The sequence below is a fragment of the Stegostoma tigrinum genome, chromosome 11, assembly GCF_030684315.1.
Source record: "Stegostoma tigrinum isolate sSteTig4 chromosome 11, sSteTig4.hap1, whole genome shotgun sequence".
Classification (NCBI taxonomy): Eukaryota; Metazoa; Chordata; class Chondrichthyes; order Orectolobiformes; family Stegostomatidae; genus Stegostoma; species Stegostoma tigrinum.
Window position 1 is genome coordinate 19409826 of NC_081364.1, and position 16103 is coordinate 19425928.

A 16103-nucleotide genomic window follows, 5' to 3' on the forward strand; every position below is an offset into this window, starting at 1 on the left:
CTCAGCCTCTTATCTATACTGGTACCTTCGAAGGAACCCAGGATCTGTGGCAGTTCACTCATTCTGGAGTCTGAGATGGTCAGCTCTTTAGGAGTTACATGATTGGAACCCTGGGTGCTTCAGTTTATTGTCCCTTTGAGCCATCCCGGTGCCATTTTCCAGGCTTGCATCAGGCTTCCCTACTGTGGATGTATACCCTGGATTCACAACTCACTGGTCACTTCAGGATTCCTCATCATTAACCAACTCCACTTCATTTCAGCCATCATTCACCCTCACTTCAGGTTCCATGACACTAAGTTACTTGTGTCCATGTCATCCACCAGACCCCCAGTCTCAACCAACTCCTATCTGTAAACTATTTTCTGAGTCTGTACTCCAGACCATCAACACACCTATGTTGATGGTCTGGAGTACAGACTCAGAAAATAGTTTACAATTCGTCGATAGCTCTGTGGGGTTGAAGATTCCAGCATTCTGTATCCTATTTTGTCTGCTGACATTCAGAATTCGGAGGAATACTCTTGTACTGATTGGAACGCCTTTGTCGCTAGCTTTGCAATTATTCAATCTTTTCCACTACTTCCTCTGTCAGCTCATTCCATACACGCATCACACTCTGCATGAAATACTTGCCCCTCAGGTTCCTTTTAAATCTTACCCGACTCACATTAAACCTATGCCGCCTAGTTTTGGACTCCCCTACCCTGGGAAAAGACTTCGGCTCTTCACCCTATCCATACCCCTCATGAATTTATAAGTCTCTTTAAGGTGAGCATCTCAACTTCCAATGTTCCAGGGAAAAAAAGCCCCAGTCTATTCTTCCTCTCTCCATAGCTCAAGGCCTCCAATCCCGCAGCATTCTTGTAAGTCTTTTCCAAACCCTTTCAAGTTTAACAACATCTTTCCGAGAACAGGGAGACCAGAATTGAATGCAGTGCTCTAAAAGTGGCCTCAGCATTATCCTGTACATCTTCAACAAGGGAAGGCAATGGTCTCATTGTATTATTGCTGGACTGTTAATCCAGAGACCCAAATAATATTCCAGGGACTCAGGTTTGAATCCCGCCACAGCAGATGGTAGAATTTGAATTTCTTTTTATCCATTGTCAATTGTCAGGAAAGCCCCATCTGGTTCACTGATGTCCTTTAGAGAAGGAAGCTGCTATCTTTACCTGGTCTGACATATATGTGAATCCAAACCCACAGCAATGTGGTTGACTCTTAACTGCCCTCTGGAAAATTATGTATGGGCAACAAATGCTGGCCTAGCCAGAGAAGCCCACATCCTGTGAATGAATAGAAAAAATGACATCCCTACTCAGCACCGATGAAATCAAGTGTGCCAAACACCTTCTTCACCACCTGATCTACCAGTGACTTCACTGACTAGTGTGTGAGACAGCTGTCCCAATGTTGACAGTAGATGTTAGTAAGGAGGGCTTTGCACAGTCGACAGTGGTATTTCTGTCATCTTTTCCAGTATCGTGGTTGATGTTAGCTGGTTTGTCTGGTTTCGAGTCTTGGTGTGATGGTAATGTCCCTACCTCTAGACTAAGAAGCTCTGGTTAAAGTCCCATATTCTCCAGAGGTATTTAATAGCATTACTGAAACAGGTTGGTTAGGAAAAATAGATTAAAACTTAGCACATAACAGTACATGTTCAATAGTTTACAGGTTCAAACAGAAAATCTATCATCCTCTCTAGCCTTGGTAAATATCTGTTTCTTGGTGTTGTGCAATAGATCTCTATGTTTCTTCAGAGAATTTTTGATTCTCACCTGAGAATTCCTCTGTACTAATTAGCCTGCTAATTTCCTTGACATATCCTTAAATTAAACTGCACGACCTACACCAAGCAACATGTACTACAATTACTTTCCTTGGCTTGTTTTTAATCACTTACATCCCTGCAACAATCAGACTTCTGACCATGTCCTAGCATTGTAATACAGATTTATTCAAAACAACATACTGTTTGCTGACTGGAGACAATGGGAACTGCAGATGCTGGAGAATCCAAGATAACAAAGTGTGGGGCTGGATGAACACAGCAGGGCAAGCAGCATCTCAGGAGCACAAAAGCTGACGTTTCGGGCCTAGACCCTTTGAAGGGTATAGGCCCGAAACGTCAGCTTTTGTGCTCCTGAGATGCTGCTTGGCCTGCTGTGTTCATCCAGCCTCACACTTGGCTATACTATTTGCTGACTCACTGGTTTACACAGTGGCTCATGATTAGCTCCTACAGAAGCTATTTTGTTGGTAAATATAGTTAGCAGTAGAAAGCACCTCTGCCATCACACTTATTCAAGAGAAACACAATGGTCCTTGAAGTGTTTTGGTGCTCAAGGTATATCACAAAATAAAATTTAATAACAAAACAACGTGGGGCTCACTTCATTCAGAATTTCCTCTGATACTTCAGATTCTCCTTTCATTGTCTTCTTTAACTGTATCTCCATTTTATATCCACCTCCAAAATACTAATTATCCACATGGCTTGCACTTTCTATTCTTTTTGCTATATCTGCTCCCATTCATTTCAAAATTCTTTTCTTCCTACTTTTTATTGCTCCACTTATATTTGGTCCTGATGTCGCAAAGCCAGTATCCATTGTAGACTGATGATTGCAATTAGATTTGAAGTTTCAGTCTTTAAAAGCTTCTATTTTATGCACCATCATTTCTTGTGAAAGTCAGTATAATTTTCATCATACAGAGACACTAGAAAAATAACATCAAAATGTAATTACTCAGGAAATTTCATGCTATGCCTGACTAAATGATATTTGGCCAGAAACACCAACTACTCATTTCAGTTTTGTTGTATCTTGTTGTTGCAGTGGACAAATTAAATTTTCTTCTTTTCTACGTTTAAAAGCTTTTCTTGGTTTTTGACATCTTAATGATGTGGTCTTTTTAATTCATAGCTGCGGCCATTCCATTATTAACAAAAAAAGTATTGTCTCACTAACTGCTGGCAGCTTTCCTGATTATAAGGCCAGAATTGGAACCAGTACCAATTATTGGTTCACTTTGCCACTGATTTCAATGTTGGCCTACTGAAACTGCAACCTTTTGCTAAAGTTACTGGAGCTGCTAATGTCTTTAACTTCTGTTATCAAAATGCAATCTTGTAACAGCCATATTTTGTTGTTCCCTGCTCCTCCGGCCAAGTGTTGAATACACAGTGTCAGTACAATTGAGAGTTGTAACTGGTGAAGGATGTTCGATTGCATGGAATCCACTGTCCTTGCTACGTGCCACAACTGATAGATGTCAAAAACAAAAAGATTCATCTCCTTCAGATATTTCATCATTCTAATGGAATCATTCAGTACAGACAAGGCCCTTTAGCCCACTGAGTCTGTTTTTTGTTGAGTCACTCGTTACCGTACCCATTTTGAAGAGCGTTACATTTGGGAATCAAAGAAGGATTGAGATATTGAAGATAGTTGAGTTGATAGTTTTCATCCACAAGCAGTTCCGTATGCTCAGTGTCTCCAACGGCCATTCCTAATCAGACCTTTGCTGGCCAGCATTACATACTGACCCATGTTTAGAACCGTGAGTAAAGGTGTGAGGGTGAATAAGTGGTGCCTCAAAATCAGATAGCTCTGAGCATGTGCCACTCATTAGTCCGGGTTGGTAACTTGCTTTGGAGAAGGAAAACTCTAAATTTAATCTTCCGTCTATGGGTCATGTCGTAACATCTTTGTCAGTTGACAGTCTGGAATATGAACAGTGCCAATGAATTGGATGATGCTATAGAAAGGGCAGATGAGCTTGTTTAACAGCTCATTATCATCATCATCTTTCAAAAAGGTGCCATCTTCCAGATTTCATGACCTATATGTCCTAAAGTGACTCAACAGAACAATATTGGAGGTACAGGACTTTTGGAAGAAAGGACAAGAACTGAGTAGGGGCAGGGTTTTAAACCAGGCCAATTCTCTTTCTCCTCCCATTTTCTTTGCTTTTCTGCATCAGAGTTTATGCAGTCAGTTTCTATCTGCGCTGTGGCAACAAGGTGTAGAGCTGGGTGAACATAGCAGGCCGAGCAGCATCAGAGGAGCAGGAAGGCTGACATTTCGGGCCTAGACCCTTAGGCTGCTTGTCCTGCTGTTTTCATCCAGCTCTACACCTTGTTATCTCAGACTGTCCAGCATCTGCAGTTCCTAGTATCTCTGAAACATAGTATTCTAGGTGTGGCTTCATCAACAGTTGCAGCCAGATATTCTTAATTTCATACTTCAAACCACTTGTAATTAAGGCCTATATTTTACTTACCTTCCTAATTAATTATGTGCTTTCTTTTTCTGATTCATTGGTAAGAATACTCAGGTCCCTCTGAACTGCAAAATTCTAAAGTATCACTCCATTTAAGGAATATTCTGCTTTTGTATTTTTTCTGACAAAAAGAACAACCTCACATTTTCCTGCATCATACTCAACTTGCAAAATATTTTCCCACTCACATCCTATCTCATAGAGTCAGAGAGTCTATACAGTAATTGGAAAAGCCCTGGGGAAAACTGATGTGCAGAGAGATCTGGGTGTTCAGGTCCATTGTTCCCTGAAGGTGGCAACGCAGGTCAATAGAGTGGTCAAGAAGGCATAGGGCATGCTTTCCTTCATCAGACGGGATATTGAGTACAAGAGTTGGCAGATCATGTTACAGTTGTATAGGACTTTGGTTTGGCCACATTTAGAGTACCGCGTACAGATCTGGTCGCCACATTACCAAAAGGATGTGGATGCTTTGGAGAAGGTGCAGAGTAGGTTCACCAGTGTTGCCTGGTGTGGAGGGCGCTAGCTATGAAGGAGGTTGAGTAGATTAGGATTATTTACATTAAAAAGAAGGAGGTTGAGGGGGGACCTGATTGAGGTCTACAAAATCATGAGAGGTATAGACAAAGTGGAGAGCAAGAAGCTTTTTCTCCCCCAGATTGGGGGAACTCAATTACTAGGGGTCACAATTTCAAAGTGAGATGGAAAAAATTTAAGGGAGATATGTGTGGAAAGTTCTTTACACAGAGGGTGGTGGGTGCCTGGAACACATTGCCAGCGGAGGTGGTAGAGGCGGGCACGATGGCGCCACTTAAGATGTATCTAGACAGATACATGAATGGGCAGGGAGCAGAGGGATACAGATCCTTGGAAAATAGGCAACAGGTTTAGATAGAGGCTCTGGGTTGGCGCAGGTTTGGAGGGCCAAATGGCCTGTTCCTGTACTGTAATTTTCTTTGTTCTAGCCACACTGCATAGAAACGTGACTCAGGCCACCATGTCAATGTTGACTAACAAATACCAAACTACACTAATCCCATTTACCTCCACTTAGTCTGTAGCCTACTATTTCATGAAATTTTAAGTACTCAAACTGATATTTCTCCAATGTTTAAAAGTATTTGCCTTCACCACCTTCTCAGACAGCACATTCCATATTTCTACCATCCCCTGGGTAAAAACATTTTTCCTCAGATCTCCTCTAAACCATTTACTCCTTAGCTTAAGCTTGTGCCCACTGGTCTTAGACATATCTGCCCTGGGGAAAAGTTTCTCACGATCTACCCAGTCTATGTCTCTCATAATTTTGTATACCTCAATCATGTTCCCCCTCAGTCTCCAATATCCAAGGAAAACAAAACCCAGCCTAGCCAATCTCTCCTCATAACTGAGACTTCATTCTGGTGAATATCCTCTGCACCTACTCCAGTCCAATCACTCCTTTCAATAGTGTGGTTGGAGAATTTTCACACAGTATTCCATCTGTTCTAACCAATGTTTCGTAAAATTGCCACAAGACTTCCTTGCTTCTATATTCAATGCCCCAGCTAATAAAGGCAAGCATCCTATATGCCTTTTTCACCATGCTGTCTACTTGTGTTGACACCTTCAGGGGTCTATGGACTTGTACACCACAGTCTCTTTGTTCCTCAGTATTTATTGACCCTTTTTAGGCCTCCCAAAATGCATCACCTCAGACTTATCAGGATTAAATTCCACCTGCCATTGGTCTGCTCAATTTACCAGATGATCAGTATCAGACTGTAGTCTGATATCATTAATGCCTACTAAAACATTTAATACTTCCTCCTTATTCATCCCATCACGTTCTACAACCTCACCATCTCAACCGAAATCCTCACTACAATGTCTTTCTCCACTGTGAATGAAGATGAAAAATATTCATTTGAGACCAAGGCCACGTCCTCTGACTCCACAAACAGATTGCCCTTTAAGTGTCCAATATATCCCACCCTTTCCCTGATAATCTTCCTTCTCTTAATATGCTTACAAATGCCTTGGGTTTTCCTTCATCCTATCTGGCAAAGATGGCTCATGGCTGCTCCTAATTTCATTCTTGAGGGTTCCTAACACACTCAATGTGTTGAAATGCCTCCCCCTGCTTTTAATGCACTGTACTTGACATATGCTTCCTTCTTTTTCTTTATCAAACTCCTAATATCTCTTGACATTCAGTGTTCCCTGGACTTGCAGCCCTTGCCCTTTAATCTTGGAGGAACTCGCTGGCACTGAATTTTCGCTATACTACTTTTAAAGGAATTCTGGTTTCCATATGTAAACTTAGCTACAATATCTGTTCTCAGACTATGTTTGCCAAATCATGCCTAATGATATTGAAATTGGCCTTCTCCCAATTTAGACATTTAAATTCTGCACCATCCTTAACTCCTTCTCTAAAGATTTTGAATCTTACAGAGTTATCCCCAAAATGCTCGCCAAATGAAACTTCATTACCTATAATTACATCTAGCACTGTCCCTTTCCTAGTAGGGCATCTATGTACTGGCACAAAAAGATCTTCTGGATGCACATTAAAAATTCCACCCCGTCTAATCCTACCACGCTTACATGATTCCAGTTAATGTTAGCAAAGTTGAAATCCCCTGCAACTATGCTATTCCTCTCCCCTGTGATTTGCTGTCATATCTACTCCTCTATCTCCCTCTGTTGGGAAACCTGTAGTATAATTCCAGCAAAGCATTCACCACTTTTTCATTTCTGAGCTCTACCCAGATGCCTTCATCTGAAGACCCATCTAGGACATCCTCTCTCATTACTGCAGTGATGGATTATTTTAAGAATAATGCAATGCCCTTACTTCTCTTACATCTGACTTGAAACTTATATACCCTGGAATGTTGAACTGACAGTTCTGTCCTTCTATCAACCATTGTTCAATTTTTGCAACTGTATCAGATTCCCACATGCTGACCAATGTTCTGAGTTCATCCACCTTACCAATCAAAGTTCCTTGCATTAAAATAGGCACAGTTTAGTTTTCTGGACCTCCATGTGCCTTATCATGCCCACGTCTTCTCTGCCTACTGGAATGTCCTAGAATTTTCTCGATATCTAATTGGACTTTGCTCCCATCTTTACATCTACTCTGTACTCTTCCATTGCCAAATATACAAAAACATAAAATTCTGGAAAAATTCAGCAGATCGAGCAGCCTCTGTGGAGAGAAATGAGAATTAATGTTTCGATTCTGTTCAGCCTTCTTCAGAACAGAGTTATTTCATTTTTTAAAAACCTCTATATTTCTTCGCGGACTCTTGATATCCTCTTCATCCATACTTGCGGCATCTCCATATGTGGCCACAAGAGGATGATGGGCAGCCTGACTTATGATTCCTCATTCCTTTCTTGGAAAACATCCTCACTGACAATGTCATGTTCGGCTATATGAGGCTGCCTTTGATTTACTATGCTGGTACCCACTGTGCAAAGTCTATCTCCTTCGATTTGGCTGAGGATTGATCTTTTCCCTAGGGTGGGAGAGTTCAAAACTAGGGGGCATATTTTTAAGTGAGAGGAGAAAGATTTAAAAGGGGTCTGAGGGGCAATTTTTTCACATTAAGTGTGGCTCATATGTGGAAAGAACTGCCAGAGGAAGTGGTAGATGCAGGTACAGTTACAACATTTAAAAGACATTTGTGTAGATACATGACTAGGAAAGGTTTAGAGTGATATGGGCCAAATGCAGGCAAATGGAGCAAGTTTGGCTTGGGAAACTTGATCGGCATGGATGAGTTGGACGGAAGGGTCTGTTTCATACTGGCTGATTGTATGACTGCTGATAATCAAGACTGGCTTCTTGGCTTTGCGTCTGTGCTAAACAGCAAGTTAAGACAGAAGTAATATGACCTTAGTAATATGAGCCTGTTATCTCTAGTCAGGGGCAAAATGGATTCGGGCGAGGCAAAACAATAAAAGGTAGGTACACTGTGAGCACGCAGATTGGATCAAAGTGAGTGAGCACTAATAGCAAACAAAGAAACTGGAGATGTAGTCTGGTCCAGTACAGGAGCTGGGTCGGCAACACTAAGATGCATTAAGATGCTCCTGACATTTAGAAAGTCCTCCCCAGTTCTCACTAAATTCTACCACGAATCCATCCAAATCCCATGTCACTCATCCCCCACAATGTTCCACCCTCTGTCTTTTTAACTTCTAAATCTTGATTAAATAAACTCCTTTGCAGTGCGCTTAATCAGCCTGTCATCTCTAAAAGAATAAGTTTTGCTGAATGTATTGACAGGAGACTGTTTACAGCATAGGTATAATATTTCAATAAACCTTCTACAGAGAACAGGTTTATGATTATGACCTCCAACTTGTGCAATCCTTTAATCTAATAGCGCACAGGAAGAGTGGCATTCCTGATTGTAAATTCCACCTAAGAAGTATTAATCCCATGTTTCAGGAATTATTCCACAATGTTCACTTGTTGATATGGCTGAGGCTTGAGAGTGCATCATCGCTGCCATCCCACTACTCGGCAAGTCACAAAATAAAACAGTTTTTCCAATTACTAAGATGACCAATTAAATACCTTAGCTATCTCAGATTTTAAACAAGATTTATCGAACAGGATTCTTAATAAACACAATTATGGCTTTATTATCAAAACAAAACATATTCAATAAAAATGCATGAATTAGTTAACATACAATCAGTAATATTTTTTAAAAAACCTTATCCTCATAAACATCACCAAAACACATGAAAACACGTACACACTCTTTGAGCAGAGAGAAAAAGAACAGAATAGTGTTTGGCTTTCCGAAAACAAAAATATTTTGGCCAAGAGGCTATTCTTGAAAGAAAAAGTATAAACATAGTATGTTCTAGGTTTTGTTGTACTGATTTTCTGGCTCATGTGGTCAAGTCACAAGTCACAAATTCCGAAGAAGGGTCCCGACCCAAAACATCAACTTACCTGCTCCTCTGATTCTGCTTGACCTGCTTTGTTCCTCCAGCTCCACACTGTGTTGTCTCTGACTCCAGCATCTGCAGTTCTTGCTATCTCCAAATCATGTACAGTTTCTAGGAAATTTTGCTGACTCAACCTGTTCAGAGATACAATCTTGAGATTTTAAAAAATCATTCTTCTAAAAGAAATAGGTTCACACTGAACTGATATAGATGGATTTCTTTTCAGAAATGAGAGAGATCAGCTGCACAGCTTGCTCATAGCACATTTTCTTCCAGCTCAGTTTGTTCTTACTAGTTTTTTCTCCAATAAGAGAGAAAGAAGATTATTTTCCAAGCCAGTCACTGTTTAACATTAGCTCCAGCAGGTTATACAGCAAAATAAGCAGTTATCATCAGTCATGTAATTGCAAAGAAGACTTTTATGAAACAAATTCAATGCCCACAGTGGTTCCGATTGATCTCTTTTAATGACGGATTTGTTTAATGACAACACCACCACAACCATGCACACACAGAAACAAAGCAGCTGCCAGGAACAAAGACAGCTCTAGATAACAAAGTGTGGAGCTGGATGAACACAGCAGGCCAAGCAGCATCTCAGGAGACAGCTCTGCCCATGTAATCACACTACAAGGTGGAGTATATCAGGGAATGGTGGAAACACATACAAAAATTTAGGGATGAGTGATCTGTCATCACAAGGTGTAAAACTGGATGAACACAGCAGGCCAAGCAGCATCAGAGGACCAGGAAAGCTGACATTTTGGGCCTAGACTCTTCTTCAGAAATGGGGGAGGAGAAGGGGTTTCTGAAATAAATAGGGAGAGGGGGAGAGGCGGATAGAAGATGGACAGAAGAGAAGAGGCGGACAGGTCAAAGTGGTAGGGATGGACCCAGTAAAGGTGAGTGTAGGTGGGGAGTTAGGAAGGGGATAGGTCAGTCCAGGGAGGACGGACAGATCAAGGGGTTGGGATGAGGCTAGTAGGTAGGATATGGGGGTGGGGCTTGAGGTGGGAGGAGGGGATAGGTGGGAGGAAGGACAGGTTAGGGAGGCAGAGACAAGCTGGGCTGGTTTTGGGATGTGGTTGGGGGAGGGGACATTTTGAAGCTTGTGAAGTCCACATTGATACCATTGGGCTGCAGGGTTCCCAAGCGAAGTATGAGGTGCTGAGTTGAGTAATCTGTTACTGTTTTTAAATATTTTGTATAAATTGATGTTTCTAGTCTCAAACTGAGCAGTCTGGGCTGTGAGGGTCCCACTCATTCAGGTGTCTGTCACAGTCCAAGGGCAGGGTAGGGGACATCCCCATCCTTCTGTAATTTAAAGCAGGATGTTGTTCACTTGGGTGTAGTGGATCATTGAAAATTATATTCTTACATCCATGGCCCTATCACAGTCGTGTTGTGTTGTTGGTTCCATTTGCATGTTTTCAGGCAGTGGGCACCTTGGCATTGGCAACAAACATACTGCTTGCAGAATCCACTCCAGTGGATCATGAGACTTGAAATAAATCCTGTCTACTGCATATCTTTCAAAATTTAAGCGCTCCCTGAGCAATATTAAATATAAAGCATCTTCATAACTAAGTGATCTGTGACGCTGAAACAATGCAAATACGTGATGTAAAATAACAAAACTGTGACAAAAATTTGGCAGAGGTTGGCTCTGTTATTTATTGGAACTAAAGATATCGTAAGTAGTCCGTTGGGGGTTTAGTTGGATTCTGAACAGCAACTGATAGGGAGAATAGGATCCTACAGTGTTGGAAGAGCTAGAGCCCCTGGAAGATCTGCAACTGTTGCCACTTGATGTTCCTAGCTTGTGTCAATAAGGGAAGGACTAAAGTTTTGAATCTCTATGAGTTGGCAACTTATAGAAAGCTGGAAACTACTGGAAGATCTAGCTACACTCTGAGACTGGCAATGAAGTAACACTTAAAGTTCAGGTGAACCCAACTAGAGAGAGATAGAAACATGACAGCCACTTAGAGAATGAGTTTGGCAATGCTTGGGAAAGGTTGTATTCTGTGAACACTCAACAGGGAAAGTGGGGTCTAGTTGTATATGTCTGGAGTGTTGTATCTGTGAGTAATGTGGCCAGGCATCATTTTCAAGTTGTGGTCTAATGACGCTTACTGTGATTAGGAGCATCTGGCAACAACTGAGTGAAGCGCTGTGGCTTTGTAACATTCACTGGAGCTGGAGCCTGACAGCAATTTGCTGGATGTTGTAGACTAACCACTCATGGAGGGTGAGTTGTGGTCCTAGACCGCACAGTGACATAATGAAATTTAAAAAAAAAACGTACCTATGTTACTATCTACTATGGAAAACACCTCTGGGAATTATACTTTCATAGATATTTCTCCATACTAGCAAGCCAAGGAGTACAGAGAGGAGGCAGGAAGGTGGATTTGGGGCAAACATCATCCAAGTTTGTATCGAACGATATAGCAGGCTTAAGGGAGTATATTGTGTCTTCTGCTCCCTGTACTCATTTTATGTTCCTGTAACACTAATTATATCCTTAAAATTATTATATTTAAATATATAATATTATGGTCATTATTGGCAAGATGTTTTCCTACTTACACTTAGTTAATTTGCTCTGGCTTATTCCCATTATTGGACCCAGCAGTAAATCCGCCACCCCCCTTGTGGACATGTGAAATATTGCACTAGAAGGGAGTCTTATACACATTGTCAGAACCATAATTCTTTATCCTCTACAGCTACTTAGTCTAGCTAATTTCATGCTACTTGAGATGATCTGTGGTTTTTGTTCTCTGTTTTTTACTCATTTCCAAAGTTTGCATACTACAAGCTAAAATTTGGGGTCATCTGATGCACATTTTGTGAATCTTGAACCATCTATTTAGATGCAAATATCAGCAGGTTAAAGAGATAGATTTCAGTGGCAAATACCCATTCTTAGCTCAGAAATGGAGTAAATAATGACAATTTCTATGGCTCGATAACATGCTTTGTAAATCTAAATCAGTGAAAGTTATTTTCAAAATGTTTGGTCAAAATTAGTATTGCATTGTGTCACTCAATGCTCTTTTCACTGCATTCCGGTACATGAGACAGGAAGTCTAATTTAAATCTAAATCATCTTGTGTGCAGATGTGTGTCAATGTGTGAGAAAATGGTACGAAAACCCACTGTGGATCCACAGTTAATGTGATTGTTAAATTTGAAGCTCTTAAATTACATTTACAAACTAATGTTTTGCCTCTTCCAGACAAATGAAGCCCTTTTAAAAATTTTAGATGATATGGACACAAAAGATCACTTTGCAATTATTATATTCGATGATACTTCTGATACCTGGAAAAACTCCATATTTCAAGCAACTCCAAACAATGTGGCTGAAGCTAAACTATTTGTACGAACCATTTCAGCCAGAGGAGGTAAAGATTACTACGTTCATTGTACAACAATATACATATAGGGAGTATTAATAATAAATAGAATAAGACATTGCATTATATGTTTTAATTACATTACCATAATAATATAAGAATGATATTAACCAATTGAAACATGTAGGATCCTGAGGAATTTTGACATGGTGAATCAGAAATGGATGTTTTGTCTTGTAAGGATATCTAGAATGGGGAGTGATCACTGTTTAAAAATAAGCAGTAACTCATCTAAGACAGAGATAAGGTGATTACTTTTTCTCATAAAGGGTGGTGAGTCTTCAGATCTCTCATTAATAGATGATGAAAGCAGAAGCTTTGAATCTTTGAAAGGCAGAGGTAGATAGATTCTTGATTAGAGGGAGGTGACAGCTAGTGGTATTAATACTGAACTGTTAATCCACAGACCCAGGTAGTGTTCTGGGGCTCCAGGTTCAAAGCCCACCATGGCTAATAATGGAATTCAAATTAATTAAAATCCAGAATTAAGAGTCTAATTGCATCAAGTATGAACACCAAGTGGCATGACAGTACAATGGGACAGGAATCAAATCAGTGGTGATTATATCGGTACATTTTCTTATTAAGTGGTTATCTTACTTAGCAACTGGTACAAAACCTGGAGGATTTCCTGAAACTCTAAGAGAACCATGTTTCCACATTTTGCAATTTTGTCCCAGTGAAATGTTCTTTTTTAAACAAACAAGAAGACAACTGACACATTAATGAATAAAATTTGGTTGCTTAATTTATATTATGGTGGTGTTATAGAACCACGTAAATTTCTGCAGAATTTTAAAAACCAAGACAACCTTTTTTTATAGGAACAGACATAAATGCCCCAATGTTGAAAGCAGTAAGACTTCTGGACAAGTCCCATCAAGACAAGCTTCTGCCTGAAAGAAGTGTCTCCATGATTATTTTGTTAACTGATGGTGATCCGAATTCAGGTTAGCGAAAATAAATGCCTTTTATTTCTGTCTTTTGAAAATCTGATTGCAGAATAAAGCTTGAAACTAGACAGGGGCACAATAAGCTTGTGATGGATGAGATAAGAAACATAAACAGAAATTGCTGCAGAAACTCAGCAAGTCAGGCAGCATCTGTGGAGGGAAAGCAGAGTTAATGTTTTGGGTCCAGTGATCCTTCTTCAGAACGGGAGGGTCTGAAGAAGCATCTCTGGACCTGAAACATTAACTCTGCTTTGTCTCCACAGACGCTGCCAAAACTGCTGAGTTTCTCTAACAATTTCTGTTTATGTTTCAGGTTTCCAGCATCTGCAGTTCTTTGTTTAATTATGGAAGATACAAGGCTATGCATTCTAATGATTGCTTTGCTGATGAAATGTTCTTGGAAATTATTGCATCATTTCATTACTGATGCCTTTAGAAAATAAAAGACGTGAAAAAGTCAAGTCTCCTTCTAGAAATTGCCAAGAATTGTCCATGTTAAAAATTTGACTCTGCTTTATAAATCTCCTTGAGCTCACTACCTAATGCAAATATCTGTTATTCTCATTTGTTTTTAATTTATTAGGGATAGAAGAATGTAAACAATGTTTCTTCAGGTATTGAACTCAAGTAGCTCCTTCATGAACACAACAGCTCCTAAAAATATTTCCATCTGGCATAATGTAATGTCTCTCATATGAATGAAAGTTCAGATGACTTTGACACTCCCTCAGTTAGCCTAAATCACGGTTCTCAAATTTACAGAGCGAGCCTTCTGTTACAGAGCTGTTAGAGTCTCATTTTAATACTGTTCACAGATAAATTCCTTCCATTTTTCCCTAAAGACAGGTCAACTTAAAACAGGTTGAGGGAAGAATGGGCTTCAAGTGGTTTGATAGATTTTTCTAATAACTATTTGTGCATTAATGTAGAAGATTGGCTATCCAATAGAGACTAAATTATTTCTGAAGTATGTCATATAGTATCCTCATGAGTGATAAAAGCACTGTAATATAATATATAGTCATTTCAGAAATGGAACCTAAACAACTATGAACATACAGACAAATTAGGAGCAGGAGTAGACCACTCAGCCCATCCATCCTCTCCCCCATTCAATAAGATCATTGTTGATCTAATTATTCCACACTCGTGCCTACCACCAATAACCTTTCACCTCTCAGCTTACCAAGAATCTATCTCTTCTACAAAAATTTTCAAAAACTCTGCTTCCATTACATTTCCAGGAAGAGTGTTTCAAAGACTAACAAACCTCCTTGAGAAAAAGAATCCTTCTCATCTCTGATTTACATGGGTGACCCCAGATTTTTAAGCAGTGAATCCTAGTTCTGGATCCTCCCATAAGTGGAATCATCCTTTCACATCTAGCCTGTCAAGATCCCTTAGGATCTTGCATGTTTCAATCAAGTCATCACTTACTCTTCTGACCATCAGCAGATACTCAGGCTGTCAAACATTTCCTTCTATGATAACGTGCCCATTCAAGGTATTATTCCAGTCAAGCTTCTTCCAATGTATTTACAGCCTCAAATGAGAAGATCAGTATTGCATACTTTACTCCAGATATGGGTCCCACCAATGCCTAAACTAAAACATACCCTCACCACTTTATGATTCAATTCCCTCTTACGATAAATAATAACACTCAATAGGTTCCCTAATTGTTCAAATCTTCATAGTAATCTTTTATGATTCATATATTAGGACACCTAGATACCTCTGCAACTCAGACCTCTACATTCGCTCACCTTTTCGATAATATACTTGTTTGTTTATTTTTCCTGCCAAAATGGACAATTTCATATTTTCCCACATTATTTGCCTTTCACAAAACCATATTGACTCCTCCTGATTGCATAGGACTTTTCAAAGAGCCTTGCCATGACATCTTTACCAATAACTTCTAACATTTTACCTCTGGCAAACATTAAGCTAATTGGCCTGCACTTGCCCGGTTTCTATCTCACTTCCTTTTTAAATAAAGGAATTAGTATTCACGAATGCTCTTAATGTAATCAAGCCTCCACTTCTCATCATCCCGATTGAACCCCTAACAAATCTGTGAAGAATAGAAATACATGATTCATGATTTTATTTTATCTTAGACTAGCATATTCAGACTGCGAACTGAGTTCTCTAAATGATTGGTTACAAATAAATTACATTTGCTCATTTATTATTACAGGTGAATCAAACCCAACAAAAATCCAGCAGAATGTTAAAAGTGCCATCAATGGCAGGTACAATGTGTATTGCCTTGGGTTTGGTTATGATGTTAAATACAGTTTTCTGGAAAAAATGGCACTGGAAAATAGTGGTGTAGCTCGGAGAATTTATGAGGATTCAGATGCTCCCTTACAGCTCCAGGTAAAATTATTATTAAATAAAAACTGAAAGAAATGTGGATGCTGTGATCAGGAACAAAAACAGAAGTCGCTGGAAAAGCTCAGCAAGTCTG

At 39.8% G+C, this 16103-nt stretch overlaps 1 protein-coding gene across 1 annotated transcript in view; it reads left to right on the plus strand.

Moving 5' to 3' along the window:
- Nucleotides 1–16103, plus strand: part of itih3a.1 (inter-alpha-trypsin inhibitor heavy chain 3a, tandem duplicate 1) — a 69938-nt gene that overhangs the window by 15755 nt on the left and 38080 nt on the right. The window contains exons 10-12 of the mRNA XM_048547817.2: nt 12494–12662; nt 13499–13624; nt 15831–16012. Coding sequence (XP_048403774.1) covers nt 12494–12662; nt 13499–13624; nt 15831–16012 — 477 coding nt within the window. The remainder of the gene's footprint in view (nt 1–12493; nt 12663–13498; nt 13625–15830; nt 16013–16103) is intronic.